This window comes from Periplaneta americana, chromosome 2 (genome assembly GCF_040183065.1).
Source record: "Periplaneta americana isolate PAMFEO1 chromosome 2, P.americana_PAMFEO1_priV1, whole genome shotgun sequence".
In the NCBI taxonomy this organism is placed as follows: Eukaryota; Metazoa; Arthropoda; class Insecta; order Blattodea; family Blattidae; genus Periplaneta; species Periplaneta americana.
Genome location: NC_091118.1, coordinates 20,402,895 through 20,426,654, shown reverse-complemented (window position 1 = coordinate 20,426,654; position 23,760 = coordinate 20,402,895). Strand labels below are relative to the sequence as shown.

Sequence of the window (23,760 nt, the reverse complement as noted above, 5' to 3'; positions counted from 1 at the left end):
CTGGAAAGGCACCACACTGATAGCAGTGAAAGTACGAATATTTTTTTCCTTAAAATTCCTCACCATAATGTACAAGTATCAAAACACAGACTGCTTTCTGACTTCATACATTAAGATCTTATAAACATAAGTTTTTGAATTCAAGTTTCTGTCTCCTTACAATATCAACAGAACTCATAAAAAGTCGCATAAGTACCTATTAATTATTATTATTCTAGAAAAGCTTTTGTGGATAAAGGCATTTTCACTTTTTTCATGTTCTCTCCCTTTCATTTTATTGCTGAAACTCATGTTTACAATATCATGCTCTTTCAACTAGGCCTACATTCCATAATAAATATTTTTGTTTTTATTTTGTGTTAAAAGAAAATAGTGATATTTGACCATTTCTTTAAATGAACTTATTTTTTATAGATAATCTATCAAAGATAGAGAAGTGATTTTGTATCATATTGTAGATATGACAGGCTTAAATACATATAAAAATTTCATCACAGAATGTTGGGTAGTTTTTGAGTTATGAGCAGGCTTCGAGACTTTGGACCCGACACAATAAGTTTGCTGTGCATGTACCATAGGTTGTTGACTCGCTGCAGGTAGTGAAAGGTAGAGATGTGTTGAGATAACAACGTTGCTATTTAGAATAGAGAACGGTAGCATGGGGAAACACATAAATATGTACATTCTGAAAGTAAATATACATTACACAATGACAATGTCAAAAGAATGTGAAAAGTATTTATTCTCCTGTCTTTTATAAGCCTTTGTGTTTAATTATACACAGTGTTAATGGTGGAAATAAACATGTAGCAATTTTAATTTCTTCATTTATCCTATTGGTCGTCTTTAGGAAGTGCAGTTACAGTACCGAACTGCAATGTACTACAAGATACATTTTCAGTGTCTCAAATGTAAATCATTTCAGTTGTCTACCAAACACAGTTTGTACTGTGAAAAGATGAGCTCTATGTCGCATGATGTAATAAGAGCAAAACGAAAAAACCTAACATCATTGCAGTCTCTAAGAGACAGTCCTTCATTCTCGGGTGACTCTATGTCCACTAATTTGCTGTTTATATTATACAATGTTCCATATCCGTTATTTTTACATAAAATTGATTTCCACTTCTGTTTTACACGTTCAGTAACCGGTGTACTTGGTGTCTCATTAATTCTCTGTGTCATTTCCTCAATTAATTTGAGGGCTTCTGGTATCTCTTGCTCTGACTTTTCTAACAGTTTGAAAATAGGTCAAATCCAGAGTGTTTTCCTTTGCGTATTTGTTGGGATTCATTCTACAGTACCCCCACCCACTGTACGCTTTACCACTATACTCAGTACGCCGTTATGTGGATTTCCCACTGAAATGCTCTATTGGGTCCGAAGTCTCGAAGCCTAGTTATGAGGGAAACGCTTCATCACTGCACAGTGAATTGCCACCATTTTGAATTTTGCAAAAAAAAAAAAAAAGTATATATATTTTTTTTTTTAATTGTAAAAATATTTTTTTCTTATAGCAGAAGGACAGTGTTTTACACATATTGTACTAATTTTCATTATTGTACAAGATAGAGTAATGGAGGAAAAAAATGTTGAATATTTCCAAAATTTTACTGCTGTAAGCTGTACTAACCCCTTAAAGGGGATTATAAACCCTACCCCAAGACGCAATAGGCCAACAGAGAAACTGACCATTTTCCTAGCAATTCATCCTGGATCTCTTCCATGTAATGTTGATATAAAAATAGTTAATATTTTCTGAAAAATTATCAATGCTGCCATTTTCAAACTGTATAAAAATGCGAATATGTAGGTAAACGCCCTGTTTATAAGTAACATGTTACATAAAAGGTGGGGTAGTAATTGTAGATTTAGTAGATTATTTTATGACGCTTTATTAACATCTAGCTTATTTAGCGTCTGAATGAGATGAAGGCGATAATGCCGGTGAAATGAGTCCGAGGTCCTGCACCGAAAGTTACCCAGCATTTGCTCATATTGGGTTGAGGGAAAACCCCGGAAAAAACCTCAACCAGGTAACTTGCCCCGATTGGGAATCGAACCTAGGTCATCTGGTTTCGCGGCCAGACGCGCTGTTACTCCACAGGTATGGACTATTACTTGTAATTTCCAGAAATGTCTTCTTACTTTTAACTTTACACCATTTTACAACTTTCTTTAACATTACAGCATGATCATGTTGCAGTGATCCTGCTGGAACATGGCAGTGCTCGTGTGTGCCGTAGGGGTTTAGCTATATTATTAGAAGATGCGCTCGAACACGACGATGGTTCGTAGATGAACGAGAGTTTGCTCGACTTGACGTCACCGAGGAAGCAGTACTCGACCAGTTGGACCGAGCATCTCATACTCAGTGCTAGTGATACGCCGTGAAATATACTGTAATAACATGGAACGTGAAGAGAAAGACTCAGTGAAGTTGAAACTTCTTAGCAGGGAGTACAAATTAAGCGCGAAAGTGGGAATGAAAAGTGAAGTGTGGGATAAATTCGTGTTGGTGACTACTCAGGATGACCAGCAGGTGGGGTATGTATCTTGTAAATATTGCTCAACTCTGTTATCATTTTCGTCTGCTACCACTCACTTGCAAAAACACGTTTGCAAAATACGTCCTGACGTCAGAAGGCCACCAGATTCTGCTCCATTGGATTTAAAGGAGGCTATTACCCAGAAGTGTGTGAAAATGTGTACTACAGACCTTCGCCCATTTAATATTGTCTCGGGGTCCGGGTTTCGAGATCTGTCTCAGGAACTTATAAATGTCGGGGCAGATTATGGGCGTGTGGGTGCTGACGACATTCTTCCTCATCCCACCACCATCTCAAGGAATATACAAGCACAAGCGGATGCAATAAGGGCAAAAATGATGCCACAGATCATATATGCGGCGGAGAACTCTGCTTGTGCATGTACTGCGGACTTCTGGACTGACCCGTACAAGAAAATACATTTCCTCACTATCACAGCCCATTTTATAAACGATGAGTGGGTGCTACAAAGTTGTGTTCTGACAACAACACAGTTTCCAGACAAAAGTGAGGCAGGGGAAAACATCAAGGAGGAAATTGAGGAAAAACTTGCAGAATTGGGAATATATCCGGAGCATATGCGGAAAATCACCTTTGTCACGGATCAAGGACCAAACATTCAAAAAGCTCTTGGGACTTATTCTTATTATCCGTGTACGTCACACTGCATAAATAGAGTGCTCAAGCGTGTTTTTGATGACCAGTTCCTTGACATTGAGATTCTTACATGTCAGCGTACTATCAACGCTGCCAAACGTATAGTACGGTACATGAGCAAGATTGGTGCCGCCGAGCATTTTGAATCCACACTCAAGCAGGAAGTGGACACACGTTGGAGCAACCTATGTATGATGTTAAATTCTCTATATGTTGAATATGACAAAGTAGTCGAAGTGCTAACAAAAAACAATGCTGCAGAAAAACTAGAAGGCTATGATAATAATTTGGTGGGGCTTCTGGTAGAGTTCCTAAAACCGTTTAAAGAAGCGACCGATGTTCTAGAAGGAGATACATATCCGACCATTCAACTTGTGCTTCTTTGGTTGCATAGGCTGAAGTGCCATTGCATCAAAACAGAGCACGAAATCAAAGAAATTACAGCTCTCAAGGAACGTGCACTTCATTTATTAGAAGAAGAGGTTAAGATCCGAGATGTCCATAAGATTGGTACGTTCCTGTGGCCATCTTTCAAGAAACTAAGACTTCTCCCTCCAGAAGAGAGGGAACAAATCATCTGTACCGTGCGACAAATATGCTCAGAAATAGAAATTGGTGGACCATCTGAAGGAATACCTGTAACACCATCACCAATAAAGAAAATGAAGTCGTTGTTTCAAGAATGGCAGGAAGACAGTGGAGAGCCTGTAGAAAATAATGAAATAGATTTGTACTTAAGGAGGGAACATGTCGATGACGATGAACCGCTTCCCTGGTGGAACAAGAACAAAAACATTTATCCAAGACTGTCAGAAGTAGCAAGAAGAATATTTTGCATTCCTGCCACTAATGCAGCTAGTGAAAGAAACTTCAGTGTAGCTGGGAATCTGATATCAGAAATGGGAAGCGTGCTTGATCCGGAAAGAGTCAATGATATTCTTTTAATTCGTAGCATTGAGAAGACATTCAGCATGTTATAGTGTTATATAGGCTAAAATTTGAAGTGTATAAAATCTAATTTATATAGACCTACATTTTCTTATCCTCAAAATTTGTTTTAAACACTCCAGTTGTTAACCCTGTTTATGGATGGTTGCCAACAAAATGTGGTCAAATAATATATTTGTGTTATTTCTAAATTTCTGTTTCTGCCAATTGAAGACTTCCCCGGAATAAGAATGTAACCAACAAAACTGTAATTCCTATTTCAGAGAAAGAAAAATAATTTCAGGAATATATTTCATTACATTTACTATCGCAAGCATTTGCACACGTTTTCTTAGTCATGTGATGCAATAATTTATTTTTATAAATAAATGCTTTAAAATTTATTTTTTTTCACCTGCATCACATATTTTAAGAATCTGATGTTATAGTCTTTTTCCGAAGAGGTCTTCAGTTGTATCACTCTACATAATTGTGTTACAATAAACTATCCTTTGCATCTTTACATGAAAGTAAGTACTATTTCCAATTATTTTACAATAGCCTACTTTTTTTTTTAATTAAAATGTTTTATTATTTATAGGGCCTAATATTATTAAAATCTTACCATTTCATAAGATTTAACTTTCCTGTTCCTATCTTAACAGTCATGTAATAATAGTACAATATAAACTCTTGTGTAATCATTATGTCTTTCGTGAGAATTTCCTCATTTGTGTGCTTATTATGGAACAATAACATAATGCTTGTTGCTGAGCTATAAAATTCAGGTTTGTAATAATATATTATGAAACAAGTTTATAATGTTATACCTACTTCATTGCATGAATCAATGTTTAGGAAACCTAATTTTGATGACTGCAATAACTATATAACCTAAACGTGTTTTATATGCTTTTTTTGTATGACAGCATTATAAAACAATAAAGAAATGTAAGGATGAGTAGTTTGGAATCATGGTCCATGAAGAATGAGTTGCTATGACAACAGGTATTACTGCATGGAAAATTGTTTAATAATATTAATTTTACAGCATAAGTTAGGTTTTGTTTGGCATGGTTACATTTTACGGCACTGGTACAATAATGTAGGATATTATGCACGATTTCCACTAACAATAAACACTGTTCATAATGCTTGTTTAAAAAATATTTTCAGCATCAATAAAGACCATTTATAATGGTAGGCTTACATAAATATTCCACTCTTATTTCTTTGATGTGATTTAGAATATAAGCACACGTAGTTTAGTTGCAGATATGGATTGAATTTATTATAATGCAGTTGATTTTGGTTATAGCATCATCAAAGGGACTAAAGAAATTATGCCGCAGTAAACAAGTGTTACTATAAGAAAAAATAAATAAATACAGTAAATAAAATTCAAATAAATACATTAACATTATTATGTATTTTGTACACAACTATAATTTAATCTGTGGGGCTTAATTTTATATTATATGCTTACAATACTACAACTTTTTTAATACTTTACACTGTTGTTTTTATTTATTTTTAAAAATAAAACTACTGTACTGGATTGCAGAAATTAGTGAAACACGGAGTAAAATACCAGCATTAAAATACACACAGTAGTTCTACTCACAATTAAAATATTGTGGTTGAAATCTATAATTCTTTTTTCTGCTTCCTTTTTCCAAGATAGGCTACTGTATCTGTAAATATTTCTCTATTGTTCCTTAACCAAACCAAATTCATGGCACACATCCGTTTTCTTTTTACCATTCTCAATTTATTTTAAATAGAGGGAAATTTCCCAATAATGGACACCACTGGGGCAAAAATAAATGTTTGCTATTAAGAAGGTGTCCACTATTTAGAAATAGTATCAAAATCGTTGCCATTCTTTATATTCAACACTACTTATTTTATATGAATGTATATTCTCACACAATGCAAGATATTACTGCACAATATTTTGAAAATGGAAAATGTACAGGCTTCCTTTGAATTTCTGTCAGTGACAGTCTCTGTTTAATATACTGATACATAGAACTTAAATTTTAAAGAATTTATCCTTGGTTTCACTACTGGGATGAGGTAGTGTGCTGTACATTTTATGATCACTTATAATTGAAGACTGTAAACAACAAAGGTTGTAAGTACACAGAACAAAATTTGTCAGGAGAGACAAAACACATTTTTTTTTCCATGCAAATCATCTATACCCTTTTCGCTGTAAGAAAGATCCTAATGTAAACACAAGCACGTGGCTGTCATACCTGTGACTGGCTCCCAGTCGAAACACTCACACGACACAGGAAAATATAGTTCGTATTTGGAAACCATAACCTTGTATTACTTGAAAATAAAAATTGAATTCTAGTTATTAAATACGATGAAGGATGTAACTTCACTCATATGTAAAACACTATGTAAAAGAAAAGCTACTTTTATATTTTATTTACTGTATGCTGTAAGCGGATGAATACTAAGAGTAATACCAAGGTAGTCTGTTCTTGTAATACGCTGACGTCACTTGAGCTTGTTCTCGTAAGCACGTGATAATATGGCTTCTGTATCCTCAATGTTGTGGTTACCAGTACTAAACGTAAGAATGGAAACCCTCTCAAAAACGGAGAGAAATACAGTAAATAGTGTTGAATGTATATAGTAAGTTAAGCGAGTTGAATCCAATTAATTAATTATAAAGTAAATGTTACCTAAGCAAACGAATGAATAGTAGTGAGGTTAGGTCTACTTTGACGAGTAACGGGAAATGTTTAACATGGAACAGAATGTACAACAGTAGGCGGGATCACTTACTGACAATCTCTGGCGCCAAAAGCGGCCAATCAAGCCTCACTTCAGTCACGTGACATTGTTTACAGTAGGATTATTCTTACAACGAAAAGATTATACTACTGATGATATGTGATTGCTTATATTAGCTAGGATTTACTTCGTCTTTGAGTTTCAACATATGAATTTTGTAACTTATTGGGCTTCACAAATGCAACCTGTTTTGACACCCACTTAAGAAATAACAAAAATGGCTCTTACAACCTTTGTTGTTTACACTCTAGAATAAATTGTTTAATTTTATTATTTATTTATTTGTTATTAACATTTCCGTTTATAGTAAACAAGTAAATTTTTATGAGTATTAAAGTTAATTCACAATTAAAACTGAACATAAACTCAACATAAACCATAGAAGTTTGCAGTCAGGTTATTTAATGATTTACATAAACACTGACATTAACATTATGGTACCGTTAGACGATAACATCAAAGTATGCAAACTACAAACTTCCATGTTCATGCTTAAGTGATTTTACAACAACACACAATCATATAGCGCTGAAGTATACAACAGGAAATGATGAAACGACGTCGTTCTTTTGTTTCCATGGTTATGAAGTACCTTTGCGGTTATGTGAATGATGCTATGATTTTTTTTAATTTGACGGTAACATTTGCATTCTGAAGTTTCTTTCTTTACCAAAAACCAATCTATAACCTGTGTTTTGCTGAAGGCATAACACGGGTATTTACAATGTTTACATTACTATTATGAATTTAACTGTTAGTGTGTGCAGAAGATACTGTTGATGAAGATAGTCATATCGATGGTGTTGACTCAGGGGTAGGATGCAGTCTGTCAACAGTTATCGAGCTATCTGTGGAGGCTATTCAGGATAACTGCAGAGAGGTGGCGGTACTTGTTTATCCTGTAAAGGTATGAACAGAACGGAAGCAGCCATGATTGGTCAGGAATTTACGTTTTCATTATGAATGTGGTACAATACTTTATCCTGGTTCGAGTCCCTATGGGGAAGGAATTTTCTCATGAAATTTCGGCCAGTGTATGAGACTAGTATCTATCCAGCATGGTGATGAATTTGGAGAGCTATGATAGTGAAATCCGGTTTTTTTAGTTGGTTATTTAACGACGATGTATCAACTACGAGATTATTTAGCGTCGATGACATTGGTGATTGCGAGATGGGCCGAGGATTCGCCATAGATTACCTAGCATTCACCTTACGGTTGGGGAAAACCTCGGAAAAAACCCAACCAGGTAATCAGCCCAAGCGGGGATCGAACCCATGCCCGAGTGCAACTTCAGACCGGCAGGCAAGCGCCTTAACCGACTGACGCCGGTAGCTGAATCCGGTTTCGAAAACCAATTATACCAGCTGGAGAGATCATTGTGCTGACTACAGGATACCTCTGTTCTGGTTGGATGATCGTTCACCTCTGCTGAAACATGTGGGCGTGAGGCCAACAGTCTACTGGTCAGCCTTAGCCCTTCATGAACTATCGTGCCATGGATTATTATTATTATTATTATTATTATTATTATTATTATTATTATTATTACTATTACTATTATTATTATATTTTATCAAAATATGTAATCTTTGGGAACTTTAGAATGCAGGTAAGTAGCTAAAAACTGTGCATTATGAGATATCACAGCCAAATGTACAGAGAAGTTTGTAAATCCAAGGAAAATACATCCATTTCACTAAGTGATTTTTCTTTGGTGCAAGGAAGAGTACAATTTTTTGAGCCAGGGGAAATATTCTTTATTCACTAATTAAAGTCATTACTCATTTTAAGTTGATACTTTGTAATAACATTTACTAAGCTAGCCAAAGGTCCACCATTGTGGCTGAGGGGTTAGCGAGTCTAACTTCGAACCCAGCTGGCCCAGGTTCGATTCCCGGTCAGGACGAGTTGCCTGGGTCAGTTTCTTCCCTCACTCCTACGGATGAATATCAGGTAACTTTATCACGCAATTGGAACCCCACTTATATTCGCCACTTCCTTTCCTCTTCTATCATCCTTTCATTCATCATCCCGTTACTTCTGGTTTTCAGATCGCTCTACAGGCGGCCCTCCGAAGCTGCTGACTCTCTCGACCGGCCTCTGTGGATTGTATTCAAGTGATGATGAGCTTCTGCAACAAAACCCGGGGCAGACCTTCTCAGGGGAGGACTTTCGCCTCGGACTGTTAAGAGAGCTTTGGGGGGTTGCCAAAGCAGGAGTGGTACATGGACCGGTTGTTAAGGGGGTCAAATGGTTAGGTCTATGCGCGTAGGGGATCGGTGGGCACGCAACTCATCCCATATAGGGGGGGTGTACAATAGACCTCAGGTCACAGTGCATGGGATGTTCCCTCCCTCCTAACAAGAAAAAAAAAGCTGGCCAAAGTCACTGATCCAGGCATAATTATTCGGAATACACTGCATGGCCATTTTTAGAGATCTTCACTTGTTTCTCCTCTCCTTTAGTTCAAGGCTGAAACAGTTTGCTTACGATGAAAGAGTAATGGAACGGAGAAAAATTCTCTTCGGCACCGGGATTTCAACCCGGGTTTTCAGCTCTACGTGCTGATGCTTTATCCACTAAGCCACACCGGATACCCATCCCGGTGTCGGACAGAATTGTCTCAGTTTAAATTCCAACTCTTGGGTTCCCTCTAGTGGCCACCCTCTGCACTACGTCATAGATGTCTATGAACGTAGGACCAAAGTCCACACATGTGCTGAGGTGCACTCGTTATGAGTGACTAGTTGGCCGGGATCCGACGGAATAAGCGCCGTCTTAAATCACGAAGTGATTTACGCATATCATATATATTATTTTAATGTACAGAAGTACTTATGATATTTCCATGCAGATATTCTGCGTCATCGTACGATGAAAGAGTAATGGAACGGAGAAAAATTCTCTCCGGCACCGGGATTTGAACCCGGGTTTTCAGCTCTACGTGCTGATGCTTTATCCACTAAGCCACTAGCTGTATTCTAGAGTTTAGCTAATCTTGTGTTAATTTGGATAGTGACAAATCTCTTTTGATACTTCATTTGTTTTATTACAGTCTTTATCTATTTCTGTTTAATATAAGAGTAAATTACGGAAATATACGAACTGAAAGAAATACTGAATCAAATAATCAGCCACAATGTCTACATCAACTGTTTAGAATCTCTATGAGTCAAGACATGCCTTTGAAGATGATGAGGTAGTGCAAAACACTTTTCACAAATTTTGCACATGAAACGCTTCTCCCCTGTATGAATTACAAAGTGTTGTCGAAGAACATCAGATCGTGAAAAACTCTTATAACAAACACGGCATTTAAAAGGTTTAGCATTAGTATGGATTGATTCATGTCTTTGAAGACTTTGAAGTGTTGCAAAAACATTCCCACAAAATTTGCATTTGAAAGGTTTATCGCCTGTATGAGTAGCTATATGTTTATGTAGTTTTCCAAGTCGTGAAAAGCTCATATCACACTTGTCACATTTGTAACGCTTATCACCTGAATGAATTTTTAGATGTTGTCGAAGATGATCAAGGCGACCAAAAACTTTACAACAAATGTCGCATTTGACATTCTTGTTGGCCTTGTGGTTTGACTGATGTATTTCAAGGAGATCTAGACGTGCAAAACTCTTCTCACAAGTGTCACAATTGAAAGGCTTAACTTCTTTGTGAGATAATTCATGTTTTTTAAGATTCCGATAACTTTTGTAAGTATTGTTACAAATGTCACATTTGAAATGCTCACCACTTGTGTGGATAGATTTGTGCTGTCGAAGAACATCAGGTCGTGCAAAACTCTTATAGCAAACACCGCATCTGAAAGGTTTAGCATCATTATGGATAAATTCGTGTCTCTGAAGATTATGGAGTCTTGAAAAAATATTTCCACAAATTTTGCACTGAAAAGTTTTATCGTCTCTATGAGTTTTTAGATGTTGCTGAAGGTGATGGAGACGTACAAAAGCTTTACAACAAATACCGCATTTGTTCTCACAAATTTCACTTCTGAAACCGTTAGTGCTGTCTTCGGTTGGTGTGTGGGCTTCATAATGACCAATTTCTGTAGAAGTTTCCTCCCCACTGTTGCATTTCAAAGCCTCTTGTCCCAAGTGAATAAGTCCATGTTGTTTTAGTAGTTGTGGTGTAAAAGGGTCACCTCCACATGTAGAATCTCGCTGTGTTTGTTTCATGAATGGGTGCATTAACAAGCCAGAGTCTTGTCCGATCTTATGGAAATTTCTGGTGTCTCCATAACGGAGTTGCTCCAGGGACCTGTAAATTCATTGTTTATTGATCAGAGATATTATCAAGCTTTAACAATTGAGAAACTCATTTTCGAAACGTCTCTTGTCCTCCTGATAACGAAAATAGTTTTCTGTGCCCATGCATTCTTCAAATATATAGTGAGGATCACATAGAAACAGTTCCCAAACAGCAAATATTGCTGTCTTGTCAGTGTTGCCAACTGTTACCAGATATCACTACATGACGTAAAATCACGATCCTATTTACTAAATGACTTATTTACTCGCTGAGGAGACGGCCTCCAGATATGGAGGGTAACTGTGAATGTATTGAATAAGCAATCGCGGACACCTGATGAGGGGTGGTTCTTTTGAAGAGGTGGAGAAGTTCAAATATCTGGGAGCAATAGTAACAAATATAAATGATACTCGGGAGGAAATTAAACCCAGAATAAATATGGGAAATGCCTCTTATTATTCGGTTGAGAAACTTTTATCATCCAGTCTGCTGTCGAAAAATCTGAAAGTTAGAATTTATAAAACAGTTATATTCCTGGTTGTTCTGTATGGTTGTGAAACTGGGACTCTCACTTTGAGAGAGGAACATAGGTTAAGGGTGTTTGAGAATAAGGTGCTTAGGAAAATATTTGGGGCTAAGAGGGATGAAGTTACAGGAGAATGGAGAAAGTTACACAACACAGAACTGCACGCATTATATTCTTCACCTGACATAATTAGGAACATTAAATCCAGACGTTTGAGATGGGCAGGGCATGTAGCACGTATGGGTGAATCCAGAAATGCATATAGTGTGTTAGTTGGGAGGCCGGAGGGAAAAAGACCTTTAGGGAGGCCGAGACGTAGATGGGAAGATAATATTAAAATGGATTTGAGGGAGGTGGGGTATGATGATAGAGAATGGATTAATCTTGCTCAGGATAGGGACCAATGGCGGGCTTATGTGAGGGTGGCAATGAACCTCCGGGTTCATTAAAAGCCAGTAAGTAAGTACTTTACCTTTATGTTGGAAGGTTATTCTAAATAGTTCAATAATAATTTGTAATATATTTTCATAGGCAAATATATGAGAATGGGAGGAAATTAATCACATGAAAAGTGTCTTGCTATGTTCTATTCTTTTATTCCTTTACATTATCATTAGCATTAATAGGCTAGTAATGTCAACATACAACAAAGTACAGTACATATAATATTCAAGAATTAAAATAATCTGTTCCAACTATTAACTATTATGTATTAATATTAATACTAATATTAATTAATTATTAATAAGTTCAAATTTCACTACCTTCCAGTAACCGACTCTTAAATCTAGTAGTTTTTACTTTTCAAGGAAGCCAGTACCAAAGACGCTTCTCACAGCTACGAACATAATACCAACATAACAGTTACAAAAACACTACCAATTGTAGTATTTATCAGTACCGAAATTCGAAACAAAGTTGGTAAAAGAAAATTCAACCTTCAAACTAGAAAATCACCATAATCCACTAGCATATGTAGTAATAGGGGAAAAATGGTTAGGTTTCAGGCTAGGGTATTAAGTAAGCTGGCCCGCAGTGTAACTCTACATAAAACTGTCATTATTTGGCTTCAGAATGCCCTGTAAACCACTAAAATCTTGCGTTAAAAGTAACTATTGGAATCAAACTGACTCCTGTTCACAGCAGAATTTGCGACAAGATATTAGGTCCAGCTTTGGAATCAAAGAGTCTCATGCTCCCATTTGATTGTAAATGCGCCCAAACTCTTTTGTTTCATAATTTTAGTCTGTACAAAAGAAACCAAATGACCTGGAAATGTACAAAAACTTGCCCAGACATGTTCAAACATTTTTAACAAGAGCCAGAACAGGTCACATTGTCACACAATTGTACCTACACCGATTTCACATTTCTGATAATCCTACTTGTCTGTGGTGTAATAATCATGATGAAGATCTGGAACACATTCTCCTATACTGTCCATCCATAAACCACACAAGAAGTAAATTAAAATCATCAGTACCAGTTGCAGAAGACACAGCCCTGCAGTATATATTGACTACACCCCACCTCTGGCTACTAGCAACAGGCATCTATAATGAACACCGATCAAAATACCCCTCATTTCTCATGAAAAACAACAACTGAATAGACTACAATGGACTATAGCGGACTTTATGTTGTCAGCAAACAGCTGGATACATTAAGAAGATTGATTGATAATGTCTCTTGCCTAGCTGGTAAGAAATTTTACACCTGAAAACTTTTTCGTGATTTCCCACAAAGTTATGGGAAAGGACAAGGGTCTTTTGAAAATAAGCTCCTCAATTGTGAATTATACATACTAATATACTCATATTATATATCTATGGAGTAGCGAATCTTAATCTACTCTTTATTCAGATTGTTTTTAATCAAGAAAATTTGTTTCCATCCCTGATCACATATATAACAGATTGGCCAACTCCATGTTAAAAACGGTAACACGTGAAAGAGAACAACCACCAGGATCACCACTGCCGATTGGAAACAACCGCTAGATGGGAGTACAGTTGCTCCATGCAAGTCAATTGAGTTATAACGTGATTTCTTATGCAGTAGCTGGATGGCAGGATATTAAACTAATAAAAGTTGTTGCCGTTAAAGCCTATAAGGCTGAGCAATCAGTAAGTATATGTGATCAGGGTTTTCACAAAATTCAGTAAGTAATTCAGTTCCAAAGTCAAGACATCACGTTAATATGGAGTTTTAGACCTTAAAGGGAAAGATGTTCACCTATGTAGCAATTGGCATTGTCACATGACAGAACATTTCATTGCAGCTGGGTTCCCATAATGGATTTAAAAAAAACGGAGACATTTGCAAATTCTTACTTTAAAAACCTGGGAGCCACTGGCGTGGCTCAGTCGGTTAAGGTGCTTGCCTGCCGGTCTGAAGTTGCGGTCGGGCGCAGGTTTGATCCCAGCTTGGGCTGATTACCTGGTTGGGTTTTTGCGAGGTTTTCCCCAACCGTAAGGTGAATGCCAGGTAACCTATGACGAATCTTCGGCCTCATCTCGCTATCACCAATCTCATCGACGCTAAATAACCTCGTAGTTGATACAGCGTTGTTAAATAAACAACTAAAAAAAAAAAGCTGGGACAATTTGTAAAAAAAAAAAAAAAAGGGGAGGGGACACATTAAAATTAGGAAAATCGAAAATAAATCTCTTAGCGTTTCATTTTAAATAAGGATTTTATCGCAATTTAAAATCCATTGCCTTCATCCGAGTTTCAACCACAGACCTCGGCTCCAACAGTAGATCACAGTAACTGCTACACCACCGAGGAAGACTAAATGTTTCGCATCTTACAGCTTCTATGATATACTTGAAGAAAGCACAGCAACAGGGAAGTTCACACACTGTCTACTCACCTATTAGTCATATCGTCGTCCTCTTCCACCATGTCTTGCAGAGGTTCTTCCTTAATTGCATCTGTTTTGCTCCTATCATCCTGAAGAAGAGAAATGTCTTAATTATGTGATACGGAATGACATGGAAATGTTTAATAAAAGGAGACATCAAAATATGTAATGCTGACAACTAAGTATATCGATCGTCTAGTTCAAAAGTTGTTGTTGTTTTCTAATGCCAACAACTTTAGAAAACAACAACAACAACTGAAGCGTTCAAAAGTGCGACAACTCAAAAAAACAAGTTTTGAGATATCTTCAGTTGAAAGTTTCAAATAAATCACTTAGAAAGGAACAGAGTTCTGGTTCATAACCACGACAATTAGAAATGAGTCAGTATTCAGGACGAGTATATCACAGTCTTCCAGTTCATTATTAATACATTTCGAAATGTACTAATAATGAATTAGTAAAGTCCATAGTTATAATTATTTCTAAAGCAGTTTATTTAGTTTTTTTTTCTTTTCGGTTGTAAATATGACTTATCTCAATACTGAATCAGAAAGAGCTCCGAAAGGGGCTTTCAGTAGTTTAAATAACTAAAAAATTGCATTTTTGAGTTGTCGCACTTTTGAACTGGACGATCGATATTATAGTAAAATTGGCATACAATACCAGTGACAATCATATTCCTACTCTTATGGTAAGCCATGTGTCACAGCAAACTAATTTGTTACGGGTCCTTCAGTCAGTGGTCCACTGAAATGTTAGTATTATCAGGAAATATTTTTATTTTGCAAAATAATAGGGATATTAAACTACGAAAATAACTGCACTTAATTAGATAAAAAATATTTACTATATCCCAGTCCCCTATTCTGGGAAAAGAATGTGCAAGTTGGGAAGTTTATGTAAATATATATATTTTTTATTTATTGCGTTGTAGAGTATATGTTCACCAATTTTGTTGAGAGAGGGAGGGAGGGAGGGGGGGAGAGGGGAAAAAAGAGAGAGAGGGAAAGGGAGAGGGAGAGGGAGAGGGAGGGAGAGGGGGGAGATGAAGAGGGGGAGAGAGGGGAGGGAGAGGGGGAGAGAGGGGGAGGGAGAGGGAGAGAGAGAGTGTGTGTGTGTGTGTGTACGCAAAAAAAAAAGAGAAGAGTGACATAAAAGATTGATTCATCTATTATGAAAACAAAATTGACAGTGGAACCTTGGTTTCGAGTAACTGGACATACATAAATCTCCTATTAAAATTACTTTTTAGGCATATAGAGTATTATTTGGAAGACCTGAGGGGAAAAGACCTTTGAGGAGGCCAAGGCGTAGATGGGAGGATAATATTAAAATAGATTTGTCCACTGCTGTGGAGTAATGGTCAGCACATCTGGCTATGAAACGAGCGGGCCTGGATTCAAATCCTGGTTTACATAAATTACCTAGTTGGGGTTTTTTCTGGGGTTTTCCCTCAACCAATTCAAGCAGAATTGCTGGGTAATTTTCGGCGTTGGACCTCGGACTCATTTCGCCATCATTAATTCACATATTATCATCATCATCATCAACAGCTGAAGGCATCTCAACACTGGATCCAATGCAACAAGCTACCAATTTTTTAATTTCTACAATTCTCATCATATCTTCTTGAAAATTTTACATCAGTTAGATACTGCAAAAATACATGTGCACTTCCACACCTGTGGAGTAACGGTTAGCGCGCCTGGCCGCGAAACCAGGTGGCCGGGTTTCGATTCCCGGTCAGGGCAAGTTACCTGGTTGAGGTTTTTTCCGGGGTTTTCTCTCAACCCAATATGAGCAAATGCTGGGTAACTTTTGGTGCTGGACCCCGGACTCATTTCACCGGCATTATTAACTTCATCTCATTCAGACGCTAAATAACCTAAGATGTTGATAAAGTGTCGTAAAATAACCTACTAAAATAAAAAAATATATACATGTGCACAAGTTTTCTCACATTTATGTTGAAAAATGTGCCCAGAAAAGAAAAGTTTTATTAAAATTAATGTCTGTTTTTAGGAAACATTTCTCTGGGTGTCACAAAAAAGATAATCAATTTGCTAAAAGTTTAGAATAAAGCTAAGACTCCCTATAATGAAATGGTGCATTGATTTTTTTCCTGGTCAAAGTAGTTCATCGAATCCTCGGGGGAGCAAGAGAAGAGGAAGACCCAGGATAACGTGGCAGCGTTCTGTTCAAGAAGAAGCCCAAAATCTAGGGAAGAACTGGCAGAGAAGTGAAGGCCTGGCCTCTATTAGGTCAAAATGGCGCTCTTTTGTTGTGGCCCTATGCTCCCCATAAAGAGACGCAGGATATTGTATGTAATGTACTTCATTAATAAAAAAAAAATAGTTTAAACTTCTTCTCTTTTATTTCCCCTTTGACATGCACATATTTACATCAATAAAATACAGAACACCTAGCCTCTAATGAGGCACTCAGCAATCTCTCTCCTCTGTATTCACTCACTGCACCAACCAACCATATTAACGAATAACAAAATATTTTCAAAGAAATTACAAAAGAATTGAAATTAGACCAGAAATTTCTTAATAGCGGGAAATTCTAAATAAGAACTACATACTAAAATTGTCCGCTTTCTTTCGTAAGGACGATAAAAAAACATATGAAAATTGGTCTTTGGTTTCTTCCGAGGTTTTCCACAGCCATGGGACTGAAGCCGGATGGTTTATGGCGAGTCCTTGGCATCAACCTCCTTTGATTAGATTACTCCCCTTTGATTTGATTACCTGGTTGGGTTTTTCCGAGGTTTTCCCCAACCAAAAGGCAAATGCTGGGTAATATTTTGGCGAATCCTCAGACCTCACCTCATCTCACTACATCTCGCCAAAATATTGTAAAAAATTGCACAAAATTGTAGAAAATTACTAAATTGTAAAACTATAAAAATTTGTAAAAATTGTAATTGTAATATTGTAAAATTTTGACTTGTTCCACATCTTAAAGCCTCAGTGCTCATGTAAGATCTATGGAATAAAATGAATGAATGAATGAATGAATGAATGAATGAATGAATGAATGAATGAATGAATGAATGAAAACAACTCACCAAAACTTCAGACTTCAACACAGGGTAAGTAACGGAAACTTCATTTTCTTCGTCTTTTATGTCTGCTACGATATCATAAGGTTCCTCTTTAATGTCACTGGCATCCACTTTACATGAATTACTTTCCTGTGTAAGAAATTAGAAAAACAAGTAACTTACACTTTGTACCACAAATTTTTCTTAAGCAGAACAATTTCTTTGTTGGTCATGGAATCACAGAAAGATAGGATATATATTCACTCACACAAGAGAGACTTTCTTCATCTTCTCCATTTCTGTCATCCTCCTGTGCAGCCAATGGATCAATGTCTGGTTCTAATTTAATCCCATCCATGGGAACTGAAATGCAAATATAAATGTGTTTATCTGACAAAATATATTTAATTTCATGATCAGAATTATTGGACATTCACTAAACAAGCATACTGGCTAAATTAACCTATTGCTGGAATATTATTCCATGAAAACTAGCCCGAAATATTCATTATAATAATTCGATGGTGTTTGGGTAAAGGGGATTAAGTCAGTTATTGTGCGAATGGAGTTTTGTTTAACAGGTGAATATACAAGTTAAATTCTACAAGTGGGTGTGCAAAATACAAAAGAGCACTAGCATTTGATGTGTTTTATTTGTGTAGAAAATTATTTGCGACAAGGATCCAATGTTTAATTTCCATTTATCTCAAAACTCATTTTATGACCTATCTCCTTTACCCAAACACCATGGAATTGTTATATTATTTCAGTATGACACCAATTTTAAAGCGTCAGATACACCATTGGCCTGCAAAAATTTAGTGACATTTGTTATATCTCAGCTACTATAAAAGCTAAATGAACAAAACTTTTCATTAACATTAGGAGTAATCAGGATCCGTCTGTGCTTATCTGTTTAACAAATATTGGTTGTTATAATACTTGTCACATTAGTTTATTCAGTTTTTAACGTTTTCGGCTTGAATAAGCCATCTTCAGAAAAGTTATATGCCTAATTACACGAATGAAATTGGTACATGTGTATATAGTACAAAATAGATGAATCAGTTGAAATTAAAAGCCTCTATGGTGATAAATATTGAACATAAATTGATTAAAATATTAAAATACTAAAACTAGGGCTATATGAGCCATGGTCAAAGGTTATTAAAATACAGTTGTCTATCCACCACCTGCGACTACAGGGATGCCATCACAGTACATACGATATTGAATCACCTTCATTCTAGTCAGCATTGGACACTACCGCAGATGGTCCAACATATAGTAATTGTAACAATATTGCACATGTTTTAATATTTTTGTATTTTAATAACCTTTGACCATGGCTCATATAACCCTTGTTTTAATATTTTAATCAATTTATGTTCAATATTATCACCATAGAGACTTATAATTTCAACTGATTCATCTATTTTGTACTATATACACATGTACCAATTTCATTCATGTAATTAGGCATATAACTTTTCTGAAGATGGCTTATTCAAGCCGAAAACGTTAAAAACTGAATAAACTAATGTTGTTGTTTTCTAATGCCAGGCGTTTGACAATAAAGTCATTTGACCTCTTGCACTCCAATATTTTTCAAAGATATTATCATGGTCAGCCACTGAAGCACAGATTTTGAGGTGTTCCGAATCCATTTCTTGGTTTGAGTTGCACAATGGGCAGTTACAAACTAATGTGACAAGTATTATAACAACCAATATTTGTTAAACAGATGAGCACAGACGGATCCTGATTACTCCTAATGTTATTGTATTAGCTTATTGGTTCTCACTATGCCTTAAAAAAAAAAAAAAAACATTTCATGCTTAATATACATACATTACACTTTACAGACCGATTATTTAGTCCTGCTACGCGAAAGAGAGGAAGTAATAGGAGTAGTGGGGAGAGTTCTGGAGTAGAGATAAGGGCGAGCGGTCGGTAAAGAAATGCAGTACAGCTTAACTCTACTGGAAACACAAAGCTATACCGCATGCATGACATCCGATCGTTCAGACTGTAGGCAACAGACTAACCTGAACATCCCTTGGCGTAACTTAATGGACTGCCTGACCCAGGCGCAGATCACTGGCGACTGTCAGGACTAAATAATCGTACTGTATAAAACATTATTCAGGATATTAAAATAGCTAATAATTACCTTAAAAATAATATTAAATTTGCATATTTTCTTTTGCAAACGTAAAGCATTTAAATAATAAAATATACAATAATAATTAATTATATATCTGCATGATTCTTTTACAAAAATATTCTAAAGACCTATAGCAACAACATAGTCTAGGATCTTTTACCTGATCCTTCAGGAAAAACGTTTTTCTTAAAAAAATTCTAGAACATTTAATATTGAAGGTAACAATTACGAACAAAAATATTTCTTGAAGGAATAGGTAAAAGATCCTAGACTATGTTGTGGATGAAGGTCTTTAAAACATTCCAGTAATAGAAACATGCAGATAGATAATTAATTGTATATTTTGTTATGTAAATGCTTTACAGTTGTAAAAAAAAAATATGCAAGTTTGATATTATTTTTACAGGTAATTATTAGCTACGTATTTAATATTCTGAATTGTGTTTTATAAAGTGTACTATATGTATATTAAGCATGAAAAGTTTTATTCATTTAGTTTTTATTGTAGCTGGAACATAAAAAAAAGAATGAACTTCACTAAATTTTTGCAGGCCAATGATGTACCTTCCCCCTTAAACGTTTGTAGCATACAATGCTGAAGAACAAGGTTAGGTGCAAATAAGTTAACTAAAATTATATTGAAATTAATTACATATTTCACTTATTTGAGAGCAAATGTAGGCCTATATCGTTACCTGGCAGCATTTTGCTATTTATTTTCCTTTTTATTTATGTATTTGGTGGTGTTTTGTATACACCGATCAATACAAGTACCAAGTCATTTGGACCTTTACCTTTACAAGAGGCAGATTGTAAAGATGAAACGGTGCATGAGGTGTGTCTATCTACTCTGTCACAGATGAAGACTGGTGAGGTGAGTAGCTGAGTTATTTTAGCTTACAGTAAATGATTTTGTTAGTTGTTGTTTTCTAATGCCAGGCGTTTGACAATAAAGTCATTTGACCTCTTGCACTCCAATATTTTTCAAAAATATTATCATGACCAGCCAATGAAGCACAGATTGATTTTGTTAGTAGGTTACATAATTTTACATTTTAACACTGAATATTTTTAGAGTTTGATCTCTCATAAGAATATTGAGGTGAGTTTGTAGTTTAAACAGGTGGCATGGTAATTAAAATGGACGTTAACAACAATATCAATAATGATGACGCTTATGATAACATTAATGTGGACACTAAATGTAAATATAGTGAAAATGTTTCATCTTTCTGAAGTTTAAAGTAACTGCTGAAAGTGATCTCCATTTTCAGCCAAACCCATGTAAGCAGTCCAAGTGGGAATCGAACCCGCGACTGAGCGCAACTCCAAATAAGTAGGCAAGCGCTTTAGCCGACTGAGCTACCCCGATGGCCTAGAAACATTATTGTGTTCGGGTTTTCACTAAAGAAATGCTGGCAACACTACATACACCCCCGTTTACCACATGTAGAGTAACTTTCACGTACACTTAATACAATTTTCGGTATTTCAATGCCATGCAGGCCTATTCTGTGAATTCACATATCCTTAGAGGTGCAAACAACTTCGTGTACTGATCAAAACAATTCACGAAGGTAGCTGGATCTATGACAATGTACATAGGACACATACAGCCTTCAAGAAGTAATTATTATATTTTAATCGAAATATTCAACAACTACGAAATAAAATACAGTTGACATATTACTCCTAGTTACATAAAGAAAAGGGCTGTTACCTTTAATTTACAAAAACTAAGTACGTATTACTTTATTCTATAAGCCAACACAAAACTTTCTTTTAAAATTATAAACGATCATGTTGCAGTGAGTATGGTCTATCATTCATGACCCTAATTGGAATGTGTTGACGGCCTGTAAGTGGAACAGAAAGGATATGTGCCTGACATCCACTTGCATCCTTTTTGCACGAAGTAGGGCATTCGTCACTAATCTGTCTCCTAATCAAATCCTATGACTTTATCATTCATAATGCGACTTATTCTATGGCACAACAGTCCACGTAAGGACTCAGTGGTGTAGCCAGGAAATTAAGATGGAATGGGTGGCAGGAGGATAGGGTTGTCATATGTTCTTAAGCGGGATTGTCCTGAATTTTAGCTTTCAGAAAGATGTCCTGCCTTAATTTTTAATTTCTTGCAAATGTCCTGAACTTTTAATATTGCTCAGAATTCTTGACAAGTTTTAAAAAGTTTAACTCACTTATCGGAGACTGCAGAAAAGCTGAAGCTGTCATTTTCCCCCAGCTTTTGGAGATAAATTTGCTTAATAACAATGACTGCACGAATGCCAGTGACCCACTTTACACCGCTTTCCATCAAATACTTCACTTCTACTTCTATGTCATTCCAAGCTGGAACATCTTCTGACAAGCTTTGCTTTAGTCTCTTTAATAATGTAGTCCTTAGATTTTACAAATACTGGTACCTAGAAAATTCTAGTCACTCACCTTTGAACAATTTCTGTCTTATACTTATCAGACAGGGAAATTCTTAAAAATAAAAATCCATGGCGCTACAGCTCTTTGCAGGGCCAAGACTGACCAGTCAGCTGCTGCACGTCCACATGCTGAAGCAGAGGTGGACGATTATCCAACCAGACTGGAGGTATCGTGTAGTTAGCACGATGATCACCCCAACCATTATAGCTGGTTTGCGAAACCGGATTTCCGCTACCTATCGTAGTTCCCCTAGAGTATCATGATGCTGGGTGCGCACCGGTCCCATACATTGGCCGAAATTTCATGAGAAAAAAATTCTTCCCCCATGAGGACTCGAACTAGCGCGCATTCCATAACGCGAGTCCTAGGCAGGATGTCTTAGACCGCAATGCCACGGCATGGGACAAAATTTTTTTAATAGAACATCTTTACTCATTAGGTAATCATGAAATGTAACACATTTTATGGCTTCAAAATTATATTGTAACATTAAAATTAATTTTACAGAGGTCACTTTTAGCCTATGCTTTCAACAGTCTATTGGCTATTCATTATGGAAAAAAATCCTTCTCATTCTGGCATTATGTCTAGGAAAAACAAAAATAAAACTGATCCAGTTTCAGTAGTAAGTATGATTGTCAACACAAAACATTAAAGTAAATGTAAACAATTTGTAACTGTACAAAATAAATCCAGTTTAATGTTATTTTCTGAGGTATTAATACGATCATGCGCCGTGGCGTCGCGGTCTTAGGCAAACCGCCTAGGACTCGCATTATGGAATGCGCACTGGTTCAAGTCCTCACGGGGGAAGAAATTTTCTCATAAAATTTCGGCCAGTGTATGGAACATGTGCCCACCCAGCATCGTGATGCACTTGGGGAGCTACGATATGTAGCGAAATCCGGTTGTGAATACCAGCTATAACGGCTGGGGGGATCATCGTGCTAACCACACAATACCTCCATTCTGGTTGGATGATCGTCCACCTCTGCTTCGGCACGTGGGCGTGAGGCCAGCAGCCGGCTGGTCGGTATAGGCCCTTCACGGGCTGTAGCGCCACGGATTATTATTATTAATACGATATCTTCAAACACTGTCATTAATATTATTATTACATGCAATGGGGGGAGGGGGGTATGAAGGAACATAATAATTATGTAGATTTGTCAAGTCAAAATGTTCTGAATTTGTTATTGGTATGGAAACCCTAGGGATGGGGAGGGGGCAAAATTTTTTTTGCAACATCACTTTGTAAATATGCCCATAACTTACATGCAACATATTTAAAAGAAGTGAAGAATGTAAACAGCAAAAGTTGTAAGTGCAAAGAACAAAATTTTTCACGAGAGACAAAACACATTTTTTTTTTTTCATTTAAATCACCTACATCTGATGACATCTGCAATTGCATACATTAACTAGGATGTACTTCCTCCTTGTATTTCAACATAATTTTGACCTTTGTAGCTTACTGGGCTTTACACATACAAC

At 36.4% G+C, this 23,760-nt stretch overlaps 1 protein-coding gene across 3 annotated transcripts; it reads right to left on the bottom strand.

Moving 5' to 3' along the window:
• Positions 1–4,475: 4,475 nt before the first annotated feature.
• On the bottom strand, positions 4,476–22,028 carry LOC138715550 (zinc finger protein 431-like). Of its 3 annotated transcripts, none has more exons than XM_069848623.1 (5): positions 21,545–22,028; positions 17,926–18,020; positions 17,682–17,807; positions 14,618–14,697; positions 4,476–9,081 (listed from the first exon to the last, which is right to left on the bottom strand). In XM_069848623.1, the coding sequence occupies exons 2-5, from the start codon at positions 18,013–18,015 to the stop codon at positions 8,985–8,987; spliced, it is 393 nt and encodes a 130-aa protein (XP_069704724.1). In that variant the 5' UTR covers positions 18,016–18,020; positions 21,545–22,028; the 3' UTR covers positions 4,476–8,984. The 3 variants fall into 3 exon arrangements, with proteins under 3 accessions (XP_069704724.1, XP_069704719.1, XP_069704728.1); XM_069848618.1 differs by having other exon boundaries at positions 4,476–11,225; positions 21,545–22,011; XM_069848627.1 differs by having other exon boundaries at positions 4,476–7,846; positions 21,545–21,986.
• Between the last annotated feature and the right edge of the window lie 1,732 nt (positions 22,029–23,760).

Coding starts and splice junctions, on each gene's coding strand:
- LOC138715550 (XM_069848618.1), bottom strand. CDS start 18,015: ATGGATGGGATTAAATTAGAACCAGACATTGATCCATTGGCTGCACAG. Junction 17,808..17,925: donor ATGAAGAAAGTCTCTCTTGT/GTGAGTGAATAT, acceptor TTTCTTACACAG/GAAAGTAATTCATGTAAAGT. Junction 11,226..14,617: donor GACGACGATATGACTAATAG/GTGAGTAGACAG, acceptor ATGAATTTACAG/GTCCCTGGAGCAACTCCGTT.